The sequence below is a fragment of the Bubalus bubalis genome, chromosome 9 (genome assembly GCF_019923935.1).
Source record: "Bubalus bubalis isolate 160015118507 breed Murrah chromosome 9, NDDB_SH_1, whole genome shotgun sequence".
Classification (NCBI taxonomy): domain Eukaryota; kingdom Metazoa; phylum Chordata; class Mammalia; order Artiodactyla; family Bovidae; genus Bubalus; species Bubalus bubalis.
The window spans coordinates 49,716,369-49,737,408 of NC_059165.1; the positions used below are offsets into that span (position 1 = coordinate 49,716,369).

A 21,040-nucleotide genomic window follows, 5' to 3' on the forward strand; every position below is an offset into this window, starting at 1 on the left:
CAAAGGTTACATCCAGCTCCACCCTTAGCCCCTGAGAGCTCCTGTCAGGCTTTGTGTGGCTGTGTCACATCTTACTGCTGTCCTGGTTACCTTCTGTCTTGGAAGTGGAGCCATAAGGGCTGTGACACCCTCCTTTTCCTCCTTTTTTAGCTTCTCTATTCCTGAAGTTGAGCCTAAGTGGTGGATAGTGGGAGGAGGTTCCAGCATCAGCCCCAGAGGGCAGGGCTCAGATTTACAAACCTGTCACTGAAGCCCCGGCTTCTCCTAGCCCAGGGTTTTGGGAATGAAGGTAAAGGCTCAGGGGTGACTCAATGGACTGTGGGCTATTCCACTCTTACCTATATTTCTGTTCTTATCATAATAATCTTATCTTATTATGTTCTTATCAGGCTGGGGCCTTTCTGTTGAATGGATAGTAAAAGTGATAAGTACACGGAGAGATGGATAAACAGGTTGGTGGATGGCTGGATGGATGAATAGATGGCCTCCCCTTTAGTCCAGGGAGCAGGGATGACTTCATAAGCATTCAACATGTGCAGGCACAGAGGATTTCATGCTTAGAAGAGCCTTGCCTTGAAATGCTTAATAGTATTTTTTAACAAGGGTCCCGACACTTGCATTTTGCCCTCAGCACAGCAAATTATATAGTTGGTCCCGCCAGGGAATTCAGGCTGGGTTTGAGATGGCTTCATCCCAAAAGCTGGTCTTGCTGCCTCTCCTGTCCCCATCTAATCCACACCCTCCCACAAAATGCCAGGCTACTCCTGTCACCCACCCTGTGGAGGCCCTCCCCATAAGTGCTTAGAGTTGCCCTGTTGTCAGCCTAGGCAGCAGCCAGCCCCCCACCCTCACTGCCAATACCCTGACAAGTTGGCTCCCCAGTGCCTCCAGGGCAGAGCCCAAGTCCTTACTCAGCACCCCAGTCTTTTCCCAAAGTGACCCCTGCCCTCCTTCCCTGCCCATCACCTGCCTCTTTGTGGAAAAGCCCCAGTTTCCAGCCTCACAGTCCTTTGTTTGCCATCACCCGATGCCTCACAATCTCCCACTTCCTTAACTGCTCATACAGAGCTTCTGTGGAATAGCCTTCCCTGGCGTCATCCCCCAGGGAGCCCAACTCACAGCCACTCCTCCCCCTCAAACCATCCTATAATCATAACAGTTACCACTGACTGAGTGCCTGTCATACGTCAGGAGCCTTTCAGCATCATCTTTAGCCCTCATGGCAATGGAAAAGGGTGTCTCTTTTGCTGTTTTCCAGGAAAATGGGACTCAGGGAAGTTAAACTCAGAGAAGTCGCATGGTTATGAGGCAGTGGATTAAGTGGCTGGGATTGCTGCTCCTGGCCTGGCTGAGCCCCTCTGGGTACTTTCATTTCCCTGGGAGGCATCAGGCACTGCCCCCTGGCATCAGAGTCCCATATACCTGTTCAGCCCCCTCATCACTCTGAACCATCACCTCCCTAGATGGAAAGGGTCACCATTGCTTGCTATCCCAGCTTCCCAGCCCAGGAAGTCCCGAGTTATTACAGGGCAGCTGAGGACCAGAGAGTTGACTTTCCACAGCCATTTGAGCTCTCATGCTGCGTAAGCATCTATTGAGCACTTGTGTGCGTGCTAAGTCACTTCAGTCATGTCCAACTCTTTGTGACCCTATGGACCATAGCCCGCCAGGCTCCTCTGTCCATGGGATTCTCCAGGCAAGAATGCCAGAATGGGTTGCCATGCCCTCCTCCAGGGGATCTTCCCAACCCAGGGATCAAACCCGCATCTCTTATGTCTCCTGCATTGGCAGGCGGGTCCTTTACCACTAGCGCCACCTGGGAAACCCATATTGGGCACCTACTGTAAGCCTGGAGAATCCCAGGGATGGGGGAGCCTGGTGGGCTGCCGTCTCTGGGGTCGCACAGAGTCGGACATGACTGAAGCGACTTAGCAGCAGCAGCAGCAGCAGCAGCAGCAGCAGTAAGCCTAATCCTATATGAGGAACTTAAAGATATCCCCCAAGTTGTTAGGTGGGCTTTCTCATTTGTGAGAAGTCGAACTAAGGGACTAAGACAAAGAGTAGGTTGGCAGACAGTGGACTGTTAGCCTTGGGTTCTGCTCCTGGAGGAGGGGCCCCACCCCTGCCCAAGCTGAGCCTGCTGACACCGCGAGTAGCAACAGCAGCGACAGTAACAATAGCCGCGACCCTTCGTGGCTTCTCACCACCCCGTTTCCCACACGGACCCCTTTGCTGACAAGCCTAGCCTAGCCGGGTCTCAAGGCCAAGTGAGTGAATGAGTGAGTGACTTATTCTCTCGTGAGTGAATGAAGAAGAGTCACGTGGCCACTGACTTGGCCGAGGGCTGTGCGCCAGGCCCTGCTCTGTGCATTTTACTTGTATTAACTCATTCGAAGGCCTCGACAACTCAATGACGAACCCGGACTTAGAGAGAGGAGACCCGAGGCACAGGGAGGCTGAGTAACAGCAAGTGGGAGACTCAGGGTGAGCTCCTGGAGGAACGGGTGAGAGAACAGATGTGGAGAAAATAAGGGGACTAAAACGTGGGAGTTTTCTCCCCTCTGGCTCTGGCACGCAGGAGGGCTATGAGGGGAATCTCAATGCTCTGTAATTGGCATCAGTTAATGGCAGATTCTTGTTAGCTAGCTGCCCCACCCGATGTGCGGACTCTGGGCTGCTGGGGGAAGGCCGCGTGCTGGTGGGTCAGTCCACACGGCCGAGGCCCGCCTGCCCCCTGCCCACTTGGCTCTGAGAACCCATTCTGTGTGCTGCCCCCACCCCAGCCCGGGGCTGATCCCGGGCTGGCAGCAGCCAGGGGAACAGAAGGTTTGCTTGTCTGCGCCTGCCGCACCCCCCTCCCCAGTCTGAGCCCGGGACCCCTCTCGGGGGCTCCTTTGGCTGCCAGGGCCTGGCGCTCTCTGTTGCCATGGCACCGGCCGGAGATGAGGCTCTGGGGGGCGGTGGGGGGCGGGGTTGCAGGGAGGACAGCCGAAGGATGGTGGAGGCCTAGAACTCTGCAGCTGCAGGGGCCCCTGGGCCCTCTGAACAGTGGAAAGGGGGTGCTGGGGCCCCAGCAGGGGTAGGCCTGGAGCATGAGTGCAGCATAGCATTGCACCTAGCCTGATTGCCGGGATGCTCCGTCTGAGGCCTTTGGGACAGGGCTTGTGGTAGACCAGAGCCCTGCTGTCCTCGGCAAAGACTCCTCTCCTCAGTGTAGATGCTAACCCTCAGGTTCTGCAGTGATGTCCCAGAAAGGTTCTGAGATCCTGCCTTGCTTAACTTCCAAATTCCTGGGTGAGCTGGGGTAGATCCCCTGCTCAGGACTCTGACCTCTGAGGACCCCGAATACCTGAGGGCTTGACCCCGTTAGGGTGAACCCATGTGGTAGTGCTTCTCTGGGAACAGACCTGTTTCTGGGCAGAAGCTAGGCAGTCCAACATAGCGGTTAAGAATACTTGTTTGGAATCAGTCAGATGGGCCTGAGTTTGAATCCCAGCTTATCATTGGCTTTTATTAATTTGTTGTGTGACCTTGAGCAAGTTGCCACACCTCTCTGAGACTTAGTTTCTTCCTCTGTGAATAGGAATAATGATTGTACCCTCCTCACAGGATTGTTGTGAGGATGAAATCAAATTCCCAGGTCATGTCATTTAGCAGAGTGCTTGGCTCTGAATTAGTAAGGGCTTTTGTTTGTTTCCACATTGTGGAGCATCAGAAAAATGAACGGGAAAAAAGAAGCCCTGCTTGTGGGGACAGGGAGTCATTGACAGTGGCAAATGGAAGCAGGACTAATGGGCAGAGGGTATAAAGAGACAGACGGAGCACATGTAATAAAAGTTTCCAAACAGCCTGACCCCTGAGGAACCTGAGCTGTTCAAGAATAGAATGGGCCCTGGTGAGGTGGCGAGATACCTATCGTGGGAGGTGTGCAGTTGGGAGGCTTGACAATTGCAGAGAGGCTGGGGGAGAGGTGAAGTAGGAGGACTTACAACCCATCTCACACCTAAGAATATAGAGTTCTGTGAAAGATGATGTGACTGTCTGCCTCTTTGTTTTGCCAACTTCAGTTTCACCCGGCTAAAGAGGGGAGAGGTTGGAAAATAGAGGGTGAACAAACAAGCCTGTTGACTCCTTTATTGAGCTCATTCTGTGTGTCAGGCACAAGCTTGACATCTTTGCCTCCTGCCTTAGAAAGGCTGTCACATGGCTGTTGAGCCTGTGTGCTCTGGGATCAGTCCACCCAGGATAGAAAAGGAGCTCCACCACTGGCGAACTCTGTGACCTTGGGGAAACGATTTGCCCTCTCTGTGCCTTGTTCTCCTTATCTATAAAATGCAGAAGCAACACCAATGTCATGGATTGTTCTGAGACCATTCACATTAAGGGCTTGGCCCAGGCATTGGGTGATAAGAACTAAATCAGAGTTGGCTATTCTTCTTATTTTCAAGGTCTTCTAAGTCTTTGTTCCTTTTTGAAGGGGGCATTGAGGCCCAGCTGGGATCCAGAGGACTCTAATCCAGGGATCCACTGGGCCTGGGCAGAGCCAGGCCACAATGGCCCAGGGGGTGGCCGTGGGGACAAGCAGGGAGGCCAGTGAGGCGCCGGAGGAGGCAGGAAGCGTTTGCTTGGCGGGCGGGTGGACAAGGGTATGTGGCGGGCCTCCCTCCCTCTCTGACCTCCTTCTCAGGCCGATTCCCAGCCTGTGTGGGGACCCAGACCCCCTCCCCTGGGCCCCCAGTGGCCGCGAGGCACACACTGAGCGCTTTCCCACGAACTGTTCCAAGTAACTAGGGCTGCTCCCCCTACCTCCAAGCGCCTGCTGCTACTCTGCGGCGGGTGAGGGGTGTGTGGCAGGAGAGAGGGCTTGGACTGGGAGGGATCAGTCCATGTTTTATCAGCCTGGCTCCAATCCAGACAGATGTTTCGTTTTATTTTGAACTTCCAGAAAAGAGGTCATTTCTTTCCATTGTGTCCCTGGGGAGGCCTCCTGGGGAGAGAAGAACAGAGTGAGTGACAAAAGCATGGGGGCCTCGCTTGGGCCCCCAGGGAGCTGGAAGGACAGCATCCTGCCCCCTCTGTGGTGATGAGCTGTCTGTCAGCAGGGCAGGGCGTGAAGGTTCTTACAGGTTGGGCTAAGAAGCCAGCTTTTATGTAGGGTGGATGGAGAGCCGTGGAGGCACCAGGGAAGGACATGGTTGGGTGGGGATTTCAGGAAGGTTCCTCTGGTCCGGGGATGAGAACAGACAGGAAGGCTCAAACTAGAGGCGATATGGGAGCATGTGGTACCATGGGGTAGCCAGAGGTCACCAAGCTTGTGCTGGAGGGGGTGAGGTAGGGCCATCAGAGTGATGTTCCATGGAACTGGCACTGTCCTTTCATCCCACATGGACTTCCAGAACAGCTGGACCCCATTCCAGGCCCCAACTTAGCTGATTTCTGCTGCTTTGTTTGGAGGACCTCGTAGATACCTGGAAAACAGAAAGGTCTTCTGGGTCTAGAAGCAGCATGGCAGGGAACTGGGCCTGGGTGATTGGCATCACTGTGTGACTCAGGTCAGGTTGCTTACCCTCTCTGGTCTCCACATGATCCTGAGGTTTGTGGGGAGGTTCAGTGTGTAGGGTGGAATGCTGACCTTCAGCAGCAGAAGGGGCACTGGATTGACATGCCCTCAACCTCAGGTGAAAGCTCCACAACCTCAGCTGAGTTCTAGCTTTCTAACCCCTGCCCATAACTATCTCCCAACCCAACGGACCCTGCTCTCCTTCCTGGCTCCCAGGATGGGGTTCCCTACCCATGCTTCAAGATGGCACCTACAGCTCAGCCCACTTGGAGTGAGCCCACTGAGCCACACCCTCTGCCATCACTCTCATACTCCCCCAACTGCTGGCAGGAGGACTCAGGCTTTGGCTCCAGATCCCTCTTGCCCCCACACACTCCCAGGCCTGGAGCTGGCTGCCTTCTTTGAGCTGAGTCATGACATCCTGGCCAGGGCCGCTCCCCAGCACCCTACCCCCATCCCAGCATTTCAACTCAGCACGGCTACTTCCAGAGCAGGGTCCTGAGAGTCACCCGTGTCAGCCCCAGCAGTGTTCTCAGGACAGCCCTGCCCACCCCATGTACAGATGGGGAAACTGAGGCTCAGAGAGGGGCAGGACTGTACAAGCAGGTGACAGAGCTGGGCTAGGACCCATATCCCCTCCTCTCAGCCGGGGATCTGCCCCTGAAGTTTGTGCCTGGGGCTGTGAAGTGTCTGTGGTGTGCAGGAGGGAGGACCAGAACACCAGGCAGGAGACTGGAGTCTGCATCCCACTTCTGACAGCAACTTAGCAAGTCGCCTCCTCTGAGTCTGTTTCTAATCCCTGTCTGACTGGGACAAGGCCGGGAAAGTGATATAAAGGTCTGTGTGTGGTGGGCGGGGCCAGTATCCTGTCGGGAGGGAGTGGACAGCAACTGTTGTTCAAACCCTGGGCCTTGAACCACCAGCCTCACATCAAAGCCAAGGCTGGAGGCAGGGGCTGCCCAGGCAGATGAACTACAGCGCCCCACTGGCCCCCTGAACCTGGCCTGCTAGGTCAAAACCCTGACACTGGTCCCTGTCCTTCTCCAAGCCTCAGTTTTCCCATCTGCACAGTGGTGCACAGGAAGAGGGTTGGATCAGATAGATGGTCCCTGAGGGCCTCAGAGCTCTGACATTCCAAGACTCTAACCCCGTGACCCCAAGGCCAGGCCTCCCCCTCCCTCTGGCATCTTGTTTATTCAGAGCATCCCTGGCCCGAGACTGCAGGCCTCAAGCACCCCTCCTCTGTGAAGCAGGGCTTCCTCCCATCCCCATCTCACTGCTATTTCTGCCCAGCCTGATCCTTGCCTCCAGACTGAGTGTCCCCCTGCCCCCTCAGGTACCCACATCCCCTCCAAATCCTAAAACCAGCTCAGGGCCAGCTCCCATTCTTTCTGTTCTGCCTCATTCTCATCTCAGAAAAAGATATTGTGCCTCCAGCACAGACACATTCCTGCCCGCTAAGTACTCCAAGCCAGAAATAGGAGTGGGGCTCATTTAGGATACCTCTTTCTCCAGCCCCTCTACATCCAGTCACCACGTCCTGTCATTCTGGGCTGGCTAAATCTCAGTCCTGTCTGTTTCCACCAGTGCCCACTGACATTGGAACAGCCAAGCCCAGTAAACACAGTAGTGGCGGCAGAGCCATCTGCCTCGGCTCAGTCTCTGCTCTGTGCTCTGAGGCAAGTAAATAAGCACTCCCTGCCTCAGTCTCCCCATCTAAAACAGGGTGATCCTTGTATCTATCTACCTCATAGTGTTGTCTGAGGATCAAGTGAGTCAGTCTACGTCAAGTGCTCAGGATAGTACCTGGCGCAGTAAGTGCACAGCACACGCTGACTTTGTGGCTTGTCTGTGCCCACGTGTGCATGTGTGTTCAGGTGAATTTGGGGTCCCATGGGCACATGCTCTATGCATGTTGTATGTGCATAGCTTTGCTTATGCTAAGTACACGTGTGATTTAACCTGCATGTGTGCACCTCACATGGGCACGTGGGAGAGCCCCGAGGTGGTGCTGCAGGCGCGGTGGAGCTGCATGCATGCACGTGTGGGCTTGCGCATGTCTGGTGCCGGTGTGCGGGCTGGGCACACACAGGGCCTGCTGCCCTGTGTTTCAGAGCAGTGCGTGAGCAAGCGCGTAGGCAGGAGCCTGTGCTGTGTGCACGTGCTCTCCGTGTGTGAGCCTCCCCCACTGGCAGCCGTGCAGGCCCCCCTCCCCAGCCTGCCTGTGTCGTGGGAGCCTTGGGACCCTGAGGGAGGGAAGCTGCTGCTAGCGGATGTGGCCAAGATGGACTGGATTTATTTAGATTAAGGCGGTGGGAAAGGAGTGGAGGCTTGTACGAGCAGGGCTGAGGCTCTGAGGAGGAATCCTCAAGCACACTTGTTCCTCTGGACTTGAGGTCATACCCTGGACTGAGGGGGTACCTCTGACTCACTGTGAAGAGCTGGGCAATTATCCCATCTGTGGATCTCTGTACCCCCAACCGAGCCAAAATAGGAAGACTCATGAGAATGTCCCACACAGCACTCGCCTTACAAACAAAGGGGAGATCTCTGAGGTTCCTCTCCCTCTCTGTGCTCCAAGGGCCTTCTGAGGCAGGAGAGTGTGGTAGGAAGGGGATTCCTCCTCCCTATGACACCCACTTTGTCCCAGGTGGCTCCTCCCTGGAAAGCAGTCCTGCCCCTGAAGAAGAGAAGTGGTCGCAGGCAGGCCCTCTTCCCCTATTTCAGCCACCTGGGCCTTTCTGGGGTTGGCTGCAAACTTACAACCTCTGGGAAGCACAGAAGTCTGTAGGCATTGGGTAGACAACTGGAGGTGTCAAGGAGTCATCCAAGATGGCCCAGGAGGTTGGGTCCCAGTCCTCAGTCTGGTTCTTCCCAATCCACCAGCTTGTTGCCCATGCCACACTTCCACTGTCACCTCCAGAGGGCCATATTACCTGTTTATTTGTCTGGAAGTCACCTGAAAAACAGAAGCCCAGAGAGGGAAAGAATTTGTCAAAGTACACACAGCAAATCTGGGACCAAGTGGTTAGGGAAGTGAATCCATGGAATGAAAATGGGTTATGGACGCTCATTTTGCTCCAGCCTCAGGAATGTTGCCTTTCCTCTCATCAACAACCCCATGTCCCCAGGCCACCCCGGCAAGAATAATAGTGACTAGAACCTTCTCTCTGGCAGTGTTAGAGCAAGGCTGGCTCTCTGAGATGATCCATCCAAACCTTTCCCTGTATGGAAGGAGAAACTGACTCCCAGAGAGGGCTGGAGACTCAGTCTCATGGTAGGTCTGAAGTCCCATGTGAAGAGCTCATTTCATGGAGGGAGAAGCCAGTTCAAGATCCCTGATCATCTATACTCTCCTTAAGGTGTCTCCACTCTCCCTGAGCTCCTTTGTCCATCCCATCCTCTCTCTGCAGCCTGATTCTGCCTTTTTGATGTGACTGGGCCATGACTGTCTGTCTGTAGGTCTCTGCTGCCTGTTCAAGAAGGCCCCTCCCAGCTCAGAGCCTCAGGGACTCTAATCCCCCTGAGCCCCAGGTCTAGCAGAGAGGAGCCAGGGTCAGGGACTGCTCACCCAGGGGCCTAGCACACAGCCTTCCAGAGCCAGGCCAGTCCTAGTTGTCATGACCTCCCATCTCCAGGCCAGCCGACCAAATTCCTCCTTTAGAATAATAAACAGTGTGGCCAGCCAGAGAGGTGGGGAGGGGATGGGCAAGGAGGCTGAAATGACCCCTTCCCCCAGCCTCCACTGCTAATGATTTTCTTTGGCTGAGATCTCTAGCAGGAAGGGGGGATCCAGAGAGGCACCCACTAAGGGGCAGATAGGCCTCCGTGGGGGCTGCTGGCTCCATTGTGGCGCTGCTTCGTCCTGCCGGAAGAGGTCTGGCAACCAGCTGGAGGGCTGCGGCAGGAGGGGTGGGTGGGGGGCGCTGGGGATGCGGCCTCAGCATGGCTGGGCTTTGAGTCTAAAGCATTTGGCAGAGGGGAGGGGGCTCTCAGGAAGGCTGGTCTGAAGGGACGGGGAGAAAGAAGAAGAGGAGAGCAGATTTATACAGGGAGTTCTTAGGGTGCTGAGCAGAGAGCTGAGACCGGCAGTCCCCAGTCCAGGCCCTTGCCTGTGTCCCATCCTGAATGTGTAAACACAGCCCTGCAAGTGAGCCACTTGCCATCGTCCTTTTTTTTTGAGAGCTGGAGACAGAGCTCCACAGCTGGACACTGAAATGTGATGGTGCAGGAGGTAGCCCTGCTGGGGCTCCAACTCAGATCCTAGCCCTGGATTGCAAACTAAAAGAGATGAGATGAGGGTGGAGTGGGAGCAATCTGGCATGGGCTTAGGAGCCAGCCCAGGCTGGGCAGCCACTCAGGGAAGGCACCAGGCTTTCTTGTCTCCTTATCGCCTGGTCTCTCCCACATTTCTTGCCCTAGGACCCCCACCCACTTCTGGCCTCCTTCCTGTTGATACTGCGGTCAGAACTTTGCAAACCTGGGTATTGCTGGTTATTTTGGATCCTCGGATGGGGCTGCCAAGGGCAGGGAGAGGGTGAAGATCCATGTAGTCCAATCTGTCTCCCTCTGTGTCCCTGTTTCTCTTTCTGCCTCCATCACTGGGTGATTCCTGTCTGTATCTCTGAGTCTTTGTCTTTCTACCCCATCGTTCCAGTCACTTTGTCTCACTCCAGAACAAGCTCTGCCATGTAACCCTGGGCAAACTTCTTCCCCTCTTAAAGCCTCATTCTCCCCATCTGGACACTGAAGGTGGGGGTGAGGGGGCTTGGATTCAGTAGTTTGCAAGGATGCTGTGCTGTGTGGTGAGGCCTCCTCTGGGTCCAGCCCCTGGCCCCTCCCCCTGGGCCTCCCTGTGCAGCCTGGGGCTGAGTTAAGGGGGCCAGGCGTGGGGGGCGCCCCCCACATTCCACAGCCCCACTCCCCCGCTTCCCTTCCCATAGCCGCCTCCATTTCCTGTTGTGCTTGTGGAACTGTGGGAGTTCTCTGGGTTCTGGCTCACCCCCTCCCTCTCCCTCAGGCCTTTCATCACACTTTCCTAAATATTTGTCCTGGCAGATAAGAGCCTGGTATTGGAACTGTCACCCGGAGGACAGGCTGTTAGAGCCGGTGGGCCCCTGAACACCATCCAGGCCAAGACCCCACCCCCACCATACGTACCCAAGGAGAAGCGGGGGGTTCAGTCAAGGCCATCAAAGAAGTAGAGGCAGAGTCAAAGCAAGGTCCAGCACCCCAAGACTTGGCCCAATTCAGGGGAAGAAGCCCCTTGGGCATGAGTGCCCTCTTGGTGTGGAGTATGGGTAGTCTTTGACTTTAGCCTAATGGATCCAGGGGCTGGGTGGCTCAAGCTGGGGCTTACTCGACAGGACCCAGGGCAAAGATGGGCTATGGCACTGCCTCTGGCTACTCTGAGCCCTGACTCCTGTTTACCTTTGCAGGATACCATGCGGCTTCCGAGCGCCATGCGAGCTGCTGTCCTCAAAGGTAGGTAGGCTTGGGCAGGGATAGGGGGCCCTGGGGAACCTCTAGGTAGGACCCTGAAGCTGGCAGGGTGGTTTATGCTAGCACCAGGACCTGGGATCCCAGGGGCGCTGCTCTGCTCTTGAGCTTCAGTTCCCTGCCTTTCTAGTGGGTCTCAGTGGAGGCCTGCTCCCACTGTCCACCCCTCAGCTCAGAAACTTCAGTGGACCTCTGCCTGTCCAGAGCCATCAGCTCAAATCCTTGGTTTGGCCCTCCATACCCCATGTCCCCTCACCAACTGTCCCCACCCTCTTCCCTAGCAGTCATTCTGGTCTCCCATCTCTTATCAGCACTTACTGATATCAGTCTGGCCTGTCTGGTTCTGGTGAGGGACTCCCCTCCTATTCATGGACCCCTCATTGGCTGTGAGCTCCCAAGTCTGGGTGGGCTTTTTCAAGCAATCAATGCTGACCAGGCAATCAGTGGCCAGCCAAAGGTTCACCCAAGGATGACTGACCCACTGGCTGAGCACCCATCCATCTAAATGGGTGCTTATTTTCACCTCCAGGGTTTTCAGCTGCTGAGGCTGGGCACAAGGCCTACAGCATCCTTCCCCAGGGCATCAGCAAGCAGAGGGAAAACCAATCACTCGACATCCCCAGCACCCTTCAGCCTCCAGGGGCCTCAGTCTCTTTCCTGACCTGATCTGCCCCACTCTGGACTATGTTGGCCAACACCTCCCCAAGCAGGGCCATCTCTGGGCTTTGGGTACAACCTGGGCAGCTGGGGCAGCTGCAGGGAAGAGGCTCAGAAAGTGACCTGGGAAGTAATGCAGGAACTGGAGGCCTGGGAATTGCTTCCCAAGGATTTCCTGATGTCTTTGAGAGAACATGCCTGCAGCCTGAATGCTGCACTGCAGAAGGACTGCAAGGCTGGGGGTCTCTAGGCACTGAGAGCAGGAGGCCAGGAGTCCATGGGGACTAGACCCTGGGCAAGCAGGTCTCAGAGCCATGGGTTCCAGTCTCTGTTTTCTGTGGATTAGGGAGGTGTGTTCCTCAGGGTCAGCTATGGAAAGAGGTGCTATTGCTCTTGTGCCCTGACATCTGATGCCTCCTCTCCCAAAGGCCAGGTGCTATTGCTGCCCCTGCTGTTTCTGCTGGGACCACAGGCCTCCTGGGGCCTGGTCATCATACCCCCAGGGCCAGAACTTGTCCTCAACCTCTCCAGCACCTTTGTTCTGACCTGCTCGGGCCCAGCTCCAGTGGTATGGGAACGGATGTCCCAGAAACCCCCACAGGAAATGACCAAGACCCAGGACGGCACATTCTCCAGCGTGCTGACACTGGTCAATGTCACTGGACTAGACACAGGAGAATACGTCTGTGGCTACAAAGGCTCCCATGGGCTGGAGGCCAGTGAGCGAAAACGGCTGTACATCTTTGTACCAGGTGAGGACCCCTGGCCAGTGCGCTACCCCTCTCCTGCCCTTCTCAGCTGCAGGCATCTGGGGGAAGCTCAGAGAGCGCTCTACTGAGATGGTGAAACATAGCCATCTCAGAAATGCAGATGAACCAGGGAATCCAGCCCGGCTCAGTCCAGGAGTATGTCCACTCCCACCCCTGGGTCTAGATATTTGTCTGCTGTCTGCCAGCCCACCCCATTCCTGGTTCCCAAGAATGCTGCATTCTCAGCTGGTTCCAATATGCACCCCCTTGGCCTCCACATCCCATCTTCCCATTTTCCAAGCTCCAGGTACCAGCTGTCCTTCAGCTTGTGACTTATCTTCTTTCTCAGGCTGATGCTGTCCATATCAAATGCTAAAGCTAGAAGGGACCTCTGAGAGCATGCTTCTTCTGTAGAAGGTAGACTGAGGGGCAGAGAGGGAAGAGACTTGTTCAAGGTGACAGAGCAAATCAGGGAAGAGCCAGAAACCCAGCTCCTCTGACTCACATTCTTGGCCCTGCCTCTGGCAGATCCTTCTGTGGGCTTCCTCCCTGTCGACCCTGAGGAGCTATTCATCTTTCTCACGGAAATAACTGAGACCACAATCCCATGCCGAGTGACGGATCCGAGGCTGGTGGTGATGCTGCACGAGAAGAAGGTGGATGTCCCCCTGCCCATAGCCTATGATCCTCAACGTGGCTTCTCTGGTACCTTTGAGGACAAGACCTACATCTGCAAAACCACCATCGGGGACAGGGAGGTGGATTCCGATGCCTACCATGTCTACAGCCTCCAGGGTGAGCCCCCTTTCTGGCCTGGTGCTCAGCTGAGGCAAGTATGACCCTCCACAGAGGGAAAGACCTTTTCAGATTATCAAGTGTGCAATTCCATTTTCACTGGATTCTCACTACAGCTATTGAAGGCAGGTGTGTTGCCCTATTTTACAGATGAGAAAACTGAGGCTCAGAAAGAGGATGAAGTATGCCAAAGGTCATGGGAAGCATTAGTGGTGGAGCTGGGCTGTATACACTGTGGTAGGCAAAGGCACAGGCTTTCAACCAGTGGGATTTGAATCCCAGCTCTGCCACTTCCCATCTGAGTGACTTTGCACAAGGCAAATAATCTCTCAGAGTCTGCTTCTTCCTCTGTAAAATAGGGATAATACAGACCATTTATCTAGGGGGATTATTGTGAAGATTAAATAAAAGATGGAGAGTACCTGGTTGTGCTCAGTAAGTTTCTTTTGTACTTAGGTGCCCAGAGAGTACTTTGATTTCAAAACATTCTAGAATGCCAGTTTCATGAGGACAGGAATTTTGTCTGTTGTATTTCCTGCTAAAGCCCTAGTGCCTAGAATAGTACTTGGCATATAGTAGGTATTTAATAAATATTTGTCGAAAGAATGAATCTTCCACACACCAGTCATGCCCTCCCTCTGTGGACCCTGACCCCATCCCTAAGCTGATGTTGGTGGTGACTTCTTCAGCCCTAAACCAATCTCTTTCCACCAGTGTCATCCATCAATGTCTCAGTGAATGCAGTGCAGACTGTGGTCCGCCAAGGGGAGAATATCACCATCATGTGCATTGTGACCGGGAATGAGGTGGTCAACTTCGAGTGGACATACCCACGCATGGAGGTAATGCCAGGCCACAGGTTAGAGGAAGGGTCAGGCAGGGATGGATATTTCAGCTTATAGCCTGACTTCCTGGACCTTTTCTGATGTGGGGGGCTTGCCCCAACTGTCTCTACAGAGTGGGCGCCTGGTGGAGCCAGTGACTGACTTCCTCTTTGAAATGCCCCACATACGTTCTATCCTGCATATCCCCAGTGCTGAGCTGGGAGACTCAGGGACCTACATCTGCAATGTATCAGAAAGCGTGAGCGACCATCGTGATGAAAAGGCTATCAATGTCACCGTGGTCGGTGAGTGCCTTGAGCTTAGCCCCAGCCTTCATTCTGAACTGGACCCAGACCTTGTCACAGCCCTGGGGTACTGTCAGCCATGTTCTAATCCAGCTCAAGCCTCAGTGCCAACCAAAGCCCCATTTCCAGGATCAACCCAACCAAAGCACAGTATCAGCTTCAAATCCAGTCCTAATCCCAACCTAGACTTCCCAGCTAGCCAGAACCCTAGCGTCAACCCGATTTCTAAATCCCCACTGCCGTTCCAGCCCCAGGCCACCCCATCCCCAAATTGAAGCAGGCTATAATTCATCTCAGCCACAATCATGAGACAGAACACACCTAAAGAGCACTGCAACTCTAGTCCCAATCTTGAACCCTGCCCCCAATCCAATATCAGACTCAAATTTGGTTCCTGCTCCAGTCCATCCCAGTCCCAACCTGAACCCCCAGGCTCAGGTTCCGTTCCTAAAGCCTGAAGCCCCGCCTCCAGAATGCTGGGCTCCTTGGGTGTACAGCTGATGCCCCGCCCCAGGAGCCCCGCCCCCAGGAGGTGCTGCCCCATTGGCTCAGGGCACAGCCCCACCCCCGACGGCTGCCCCTTGCAGAGAACGGCTATGTGCGGCTGCTGGGAGAGCTAGACCCTGTACAATTCGCCGAGCTCCACCGTAGCCGGACACTGCAGGTGGTGTTTGAGGCCTACCCGCCACCCACTGTCATGTGGTTCAAGGACAACCGAACCCTGGGTGACTCCAGCGCCGGCGAGATCGTGCTGTCCACGCGCAATGTGTCTGAGACTCGGTGAGCAGCTGCCTGTCCACTCTGTTATAGTTATTGTTTTCTGCAGCCGCCAGGCAGCCCACAGCCTTAAGACCTATCGAGGCCCATCTTTCCTGAGAGCCTACTACGTGACAGGCACCCTGCCAGGCCACGGTGCCAGGCACTGGGGGCACTGCCTAGAATAGAACCAGACAGTTCCATCCTTCCTAGAGTTTCCTCTCTAGAGGGGAAACAGATGCTGGTCAGATGACCACCCAGATGTTTAGTTGTTCTTGTGATGGGTGGAGCCAGCAGGAAGCAGCCCTGGAGAAAAAGACAGGATGGCTAGGGAAAAGGGCCAGGCAGGCCACTGCCACCTATGCAAGAATGTGGCCCTGAGGCCGACCTGAGGTGCTGTATGTTAGAATAAGGCAGTTCAGGCCTTTCTGAAAGGGATGAAATGCGGAGGAACAGACATAGTGCTTCCCCTCCACCATGCCCTCCACCCCAGTCCTCCTAACCCTCCCTCTTGGCTCACTGGAGCTGCCTATGGGTGGGGATCCAAAAGTCCTGGCACGGCTACTGACAGCCATGTGACCTCGGCAATCCCCTTCTACTCCCTGGGCCTTGTTTTTCATATCTTTACAAGAAAGGTGGGGGCTTGTAAGAGTTCTCCCAGCTCTGACAGCTGGTCCCCTGGCCTGTCCTCCTCAGGTATGTGTCAGAGCTGACACTGGTGCGGGTGAAGGTGGCTGAGGCTGGCTACTACACCATGCGGGCCTTCCATGAGGATGCTGAAGCCCAGCTGTCCTTCCAGCTGCAGGTCAATGGTGAGGAGCCTTCCCCCCTGCTTTCCTTCCCCTGACCCTCCCACCTCTATTCTCTCTCCATTCCTACACTGGCCATTCACCCAGAGGAGGAGCAGAAGAGGGATTCCAGGACTCAGAGGGCTGGATTCTAGACCAGGCTCCAACACTGACCACTGCTGTATGCACATCCCCTCTTTGGGCTTCAGTTTCCCCAGCTTTAAAAGAAAGTCATTGCACTAGACTGGTGTTTGCAAAACCTCAGGCATTCATGTCCCAGTGCCATGATTTTTCCTTCTCACACACCACTTACACTATACTACTAATTAGATATTTATTGAGCAGCTACACTATGCCAGTCCATTCAAAGTTCTTGAGGCCCTGCCATGGTAGAGCTTGCATCTTAGTGGGAGGAAGAAAAACATTCAGTAGTGGGGGAAAAAACCAGCAAGCCAGGTACAAACAAGTGCTGTGAAAGAAAACAATAAAAGCTAGGTAAGGAGGATAGAGAGTCCTGCGGACTGGGGAGTGAGGAAAGCTACAGTTTCAATAGCATGGTCAGGGTTGACTGCATGGAGATGACATTTGTGTGAAGACTTGGAGAAGGTGAGGGCATTAGCCAAGTGGCTATTTGGGAAAAGGGCACACCAGGCAGTACGAAGGCAACATTGAAAGGCTTGTGTGGCCAGAATAGAGTGAGAGATAAGCGGTGCAGATGAGGTCAGAGATGACCTTGAATGGTGGGAGATGAGATCAGAGCTGAGGTTGGCAGTTGGGGGCCCATGGGAGGATAGATAGTCTAGGCCCTCATGGGCTAGACTATGGAGTTTGGCTTTTACTGTGACTGAAATGAAAAGCCACTGCAGGGTTTTGAGCAGAGAAATGACACGATAATGACTTAATGTTTTGTGGACTAACTTCCTAAAAATAAATTTATTTTGACTGAAAATTGAACCTCTCCATTGTAGATGGAAAATCAGCATCACATGTCATAAATATAAAGCAACCACTAAAATAAACTCTGAGAAAACAAAAAAAAAAATGCTATTAAATCTTGGCTCCATGTTCTTGCTGGTCCAGGACTCTGATCCGAGGCTTGCCCTCTCTTTGTTAAAAGCGAAGATTAGAAAATCTTAGGTGTTAAAGACAGACTAGCACCCTACAGTCATTGCCTTTGAAGTACCCAGAAGGGGAATCTGTCAGTTTTCACACGGTGAGTCCTGGTATTTAATGTTCACCTGCAGTCTGCAGTCCCCCCCCGGCCCCGCCCTTCCCCCAAGGGAGACTCTGGACCAAGCCTTCCCTGAGGGCCTTGCTCACTGACAGTCTGTTCTGACCTCTCCACCTCTCTGCCTGCTCCCTCTCCATGCAGTGCCTGTCCGGGTGCTGGAGCTGAGCGAGAGCCACCCTGCCAATGGGGAGCAGACAGTTCGTTGTCGCGGCCGCGGCATGCCCCAGCCACACCTCACCTGGTCTACCTGCAGTGACCTCAAAAGGTGAGCAGACCCCCAAGCCTCAGTTTCCCAGGGTACCCACAGCTAACTAGATGGACTCAGTGAAAGTCATCTAGTCTGGAACCTTCCTCTGGGAACACTGTTCCGGGCTAGAGCCGTAGTCTAGAAGACTTCTTGGAGATGCTCTGCATGATCTAAACTGTCGCTTTTCCGGAGCGGATTTTGCAATCCAGGGTTCCCAATTCTAGGGTAGGAGCGCCCCTGCTGGTCAGTCGAGAGATCACATGAGGAACCCACTAAGGAGCAGGCAGTGGGAAAAAAGAACTAGACAGGCCCGGCTTCCTTCCACCACCACACAGTGGCGCTGCCTGCTTATGGCCTCAGTTTTCCCGCCCGTGTAGGGTGGGAAGGGACTGGATGTCGACCTGGCCGGTTCTCGGCAGGTGTCCGCGGGAGCTGCCGCCCACGCCGCTGGGGAACAGTTCCGAGGAGGAGAGCCAGCTAGAGACGAATGTGACGTACTGGGCGGAGGAGCAGGAGTTCGAGGTGGTGAGCACACTGCGCCTGCGCCACGTGGATCAGCCGCTGTCCGTGCGCTGCACGCTGCACAACCTGCTGGGCTACGACGTGCAGGAGGTCACCGTGGTGCCGCATTGTGAGTCCTCCATCCTCTGTGGCCCCTTGGCGACCCCTCACCTCCACTTCCGCCCTGCTATACTTGGGTCTGCGTCTGTATGCCCATGGCAGGCCAGAGTTGGCAGGGCCAGGGCACTCAGGAGCGCTGCGAGTGTATGTTCCCCTGCGCTTACACAACAGCACAATATTGGCACACGTGTGTACATCCACGAGTGTATGTGTGTAAACCATGACTACGAACAACTCTATCTCCTTATGTATGTACATTGTATATATGTGTACTTGAGCATGCCTGATCCTTGGACATTGGTGTAAACCCTCCAAGTGTAGATTTGTAAAGCAGGTAGTGAAGAATGTCTCATCCTCACATACATGCATAAAGCTTGAGCATGTGTCTGTAAGCAGGTACACACGCTTATTTGTGGGTGTAAACCCAGTAAGTATATGTTTGTAAACCACATACATGAGCATCCCAATCCCTGGGCAGATATGTAAACACACAAGTGTATGTCTGTAGGTGTGTATATGTGGTACACAATCCCCATATAAGTGGCAAACAGTGCATGTACAACCCCTGTGCAGTGTGCACACTGGCATAATGCGTGTCTGTAAGCATGGAGATGCAGCACACCTTTCAGCGAAAGTGTGCAACCCAATCCCCCACATATATGCTTGCTGTGCCTTGCATGTCTGGTAGTAGGTACACATCCATGCATAATTCTCACCCATGTGAACAGTCACTACGGTGCCCAGATGCTTTTGCTACCTGCCAGTCCCAGTGCGTACATGGACCTGTATGCATAAACTTCATTTATGCACCCGTTTCCTCATCCAGTAAATAGTCACAGGGTCTCAGCTTCTCTCTGGAGAAAGCCCAGCCCTGCCTGTCCTCCTAGTGCCCATGGTCCAGAAAGAATGCAGACAAAGAGCTAGGCAGCCTCACTGTGAGGGTCAGCTTCTGGGCGGAAAGCCTGGAGGGAGAAGGAGCTCCATCCCCATCTGTGGGATTCAGAAAAGTATCCTGGTGAAATGAAGCTTTAGGCCAATATCTGAAAGATAATTAGGAGTTAGCCTAGTGGGGAATGGTGCTCCAGTCAGAGGGAATAGCCTGTTTAAAAGCCCAGAGGCAAAGTGAATTCAGAGCAATTAAAGAAATCAACGTGGTTGGAGAAGAGAGTTTGTATGTATTTAGGGGTTGGGGGAGGAGGTATTTAAGGGGAGGAGACTACAAGAGAAGCCAGAAGCCAGTGTGAGCAGAGCTATGAAGGTTGTACAAGGTGTTTTGGACACACTTATGCCGACACTTAGGTAGGTATTTGGGCTTGTATAAGTAGATACTTCTTTATACAGACCTGCCTTCCCCTGCCCTGTGGTGGGATGGGTGGAGGTTTTAATGCCTTATCTCATCCATACTCCTACACATACATTCATATTCCTGAGCAAGTGGGCACCTACCAACTAACTCTGAGCAAGGCAGAAGTAAAGCTTTTGTGTGCCATCTGACGGGGGAACTGTCATGGCTGGGTGAAGTCCTCTCTTTTTGCTCAGAGATAGCTCCCTAGAAGATGTAGGCTCCCTAGAGCTCTCTAGGGAGCAGAAAAGGGCCTGTGGGGGACAGGGGAGGAGGGAGGGAGTTCCCAAGGAACTTCATGGGTGGCCAGAGGGGCAGGACAGGGGTGATGAGGGTCTGGCTGAATGAGGAGGGAGTGGGAAGAAGTGGGTATGTGCAGCAAAGAGGCTGAGGCTTTGAGAGTAGAGGAGACTCAGGGCTTGGGGGCCCAGAGTTGGCCCTGCATGGTTACCCATTGCCTGGCCCCTTCCTCAGTCTGCTTTACGATTGCCATCACTGCGGGTGGGGTGGGGGAGGGGAAACAGGCTCCTTTCTGGAGTCTTGTATGCCTCAGGCTATGTGAGTTCAGTTATTGTATCCATTGGCCTCTGTCCTAGCTGTGACAAGCCGCCATGAGGGCCTAGATTCAGAGGAAAGGTGAACCACAGCCCTGCTCTCAGGAGCTTGTATTCAATCTGGACCTGTGGCAGACAGGATAGACTGACCCTGGAAAGGGCTGAGGGGATATGGAGGCCAGTGGTGATCCAGGGGGAGTTACTGTAGGGCGTGGAGTATTTAGGGTGAGGCTGGAGGTGTGGCCCAGAAGGGAAAGGCTGAAGGTCTGACATCGTAGGCCAAAGAGGGGATGGGGCTGGTTCCATTCTGGGCAGGATGGGCAGAGGGGTTTTGTGGTACCAGAGGTAGGTTGTAGGGAGGGGAGCCACCAAATGCCCTGTTTGTTCATAAGCATCTCTCATCTCTGCGTCCAGCCCTGCCCTTCAAGGTGGTGGTGATCTCGGCCATCCTGGCCTTGGTGGTCCTCACGATCATCTCCCTCATTATCCTCATCATGCTCTGGCAGAAGGTAAGCCCCGCCTTTGCCTAATGGGTTCAGAGTGGCACACCATTTTTTCGCATGGACCTCTGCCATCCTCTAGTGCTGCAGGATCTGGCCGTGTCTGGGGCCCAGCATGGAGCTCAGGTGATAAAATGATGTAAAGTGATGCGGGGTGTCTGAGCTACCTCCAACCCCAGCAGCCTGGACCCACATGGGCCTGGTCCAGATCATCTGGAGTGCTCCGACTCTGCAGTGCACCCCACTCCCCACCCAGCATCTTGCTCGGGCATCACGTCTGTCCATCCTAGCCACAAGGCATGAGACCTTCAAGGTGGACTGTCTGGGTTCCAGCATTCTTCCAACTCTCACCCACACTCCTAGGATTCTACTGAAAGGCATTCTAATCCCGCTAATCTGTCATTTCAATGGTCTGTACTGTGGTTTCCCCATTCCATGATTCTTCCATAGGATTGCTGCACTCGATTCTGTCATTCTAAGATTCCAATCCTGTGATTCCAGCATCCTGTGATTTCAACATTCTAGGGTTATATCTTTCTGAGATTCCCACTGTGACTGACCCGGCATGGGGAGGGGCCATCCACATCCAGTAGAGTGTCCCTGCCTCGTGTC

General features: G+C 54.1%; 1 protein-coding gene across 6 annotated transcripts in view; it reads left to right on the forward strand.

Annotated features, from left to right (window-relative positions):
* PDGFRB (platelet derived growth factor receptor beta) overlaps window positions 1-21,040 on the forward strand; it is a 37,690-nt gene that overhangs the window by 5,289 nt on the left and 11,361 nt on the right. Inside the window, exons 1-12 of one of the 6 annotated variants that reach the window (XM_044947458.2) lie at window positions 7,418-7,437; window positions 8,738-8,837; window positions 10,999-11,044; window positions 12,145-12,468; window positions 12,994-13,260; window positions 13,975-14,102; window positions 14,218-14,389; window positions 14,977-15,169; window positions 15,842-15,957; window positions 17,306-17,429; window positions 17,831-18,042; window positions 20,343-20,437. In XM_044947458.2, the coding sequence (XP_044803393.1) occupies window positions 8,835-8,837; window positions 10,999-11,044; window positions 12,145-12,468; window positions 12,994-13,260; window positions 13,975-14,102; window positions 14,218-14,389; window positions 14,977-15,169; window positions 15,842-15,957; window positions 17,306-17,429; window positions 17,831-18,042; window positions 20,343-20,437 (1,680 nt within the window). In that variant the 5' untranslated portion in view covers window positions 7,418-7,437; window positions 8,738-8,834. Of the gene's footprint in view, window positions 1-2,239; window positions 2,505-7,314; window positions 7,438-8,737; window positions 8,838-10,998; window positions 11,045-12,144; window positions 12,469-12,993; window positions 13,261-13,974; window positions 14,103-14,217; window positions 14,390-14,976; window positions 15,170-15,841; window positions 15,958-17,305; window positions 17,430-17,830; window positions 18,043-20,342; window positions 20,438-21,040 lie in introns of those variants that run through there. The other 5 variants (XM_044947457.2, XM_025292423.3, XM_044947460.2 and 2 more) reach the window with 5 other exon arrangements.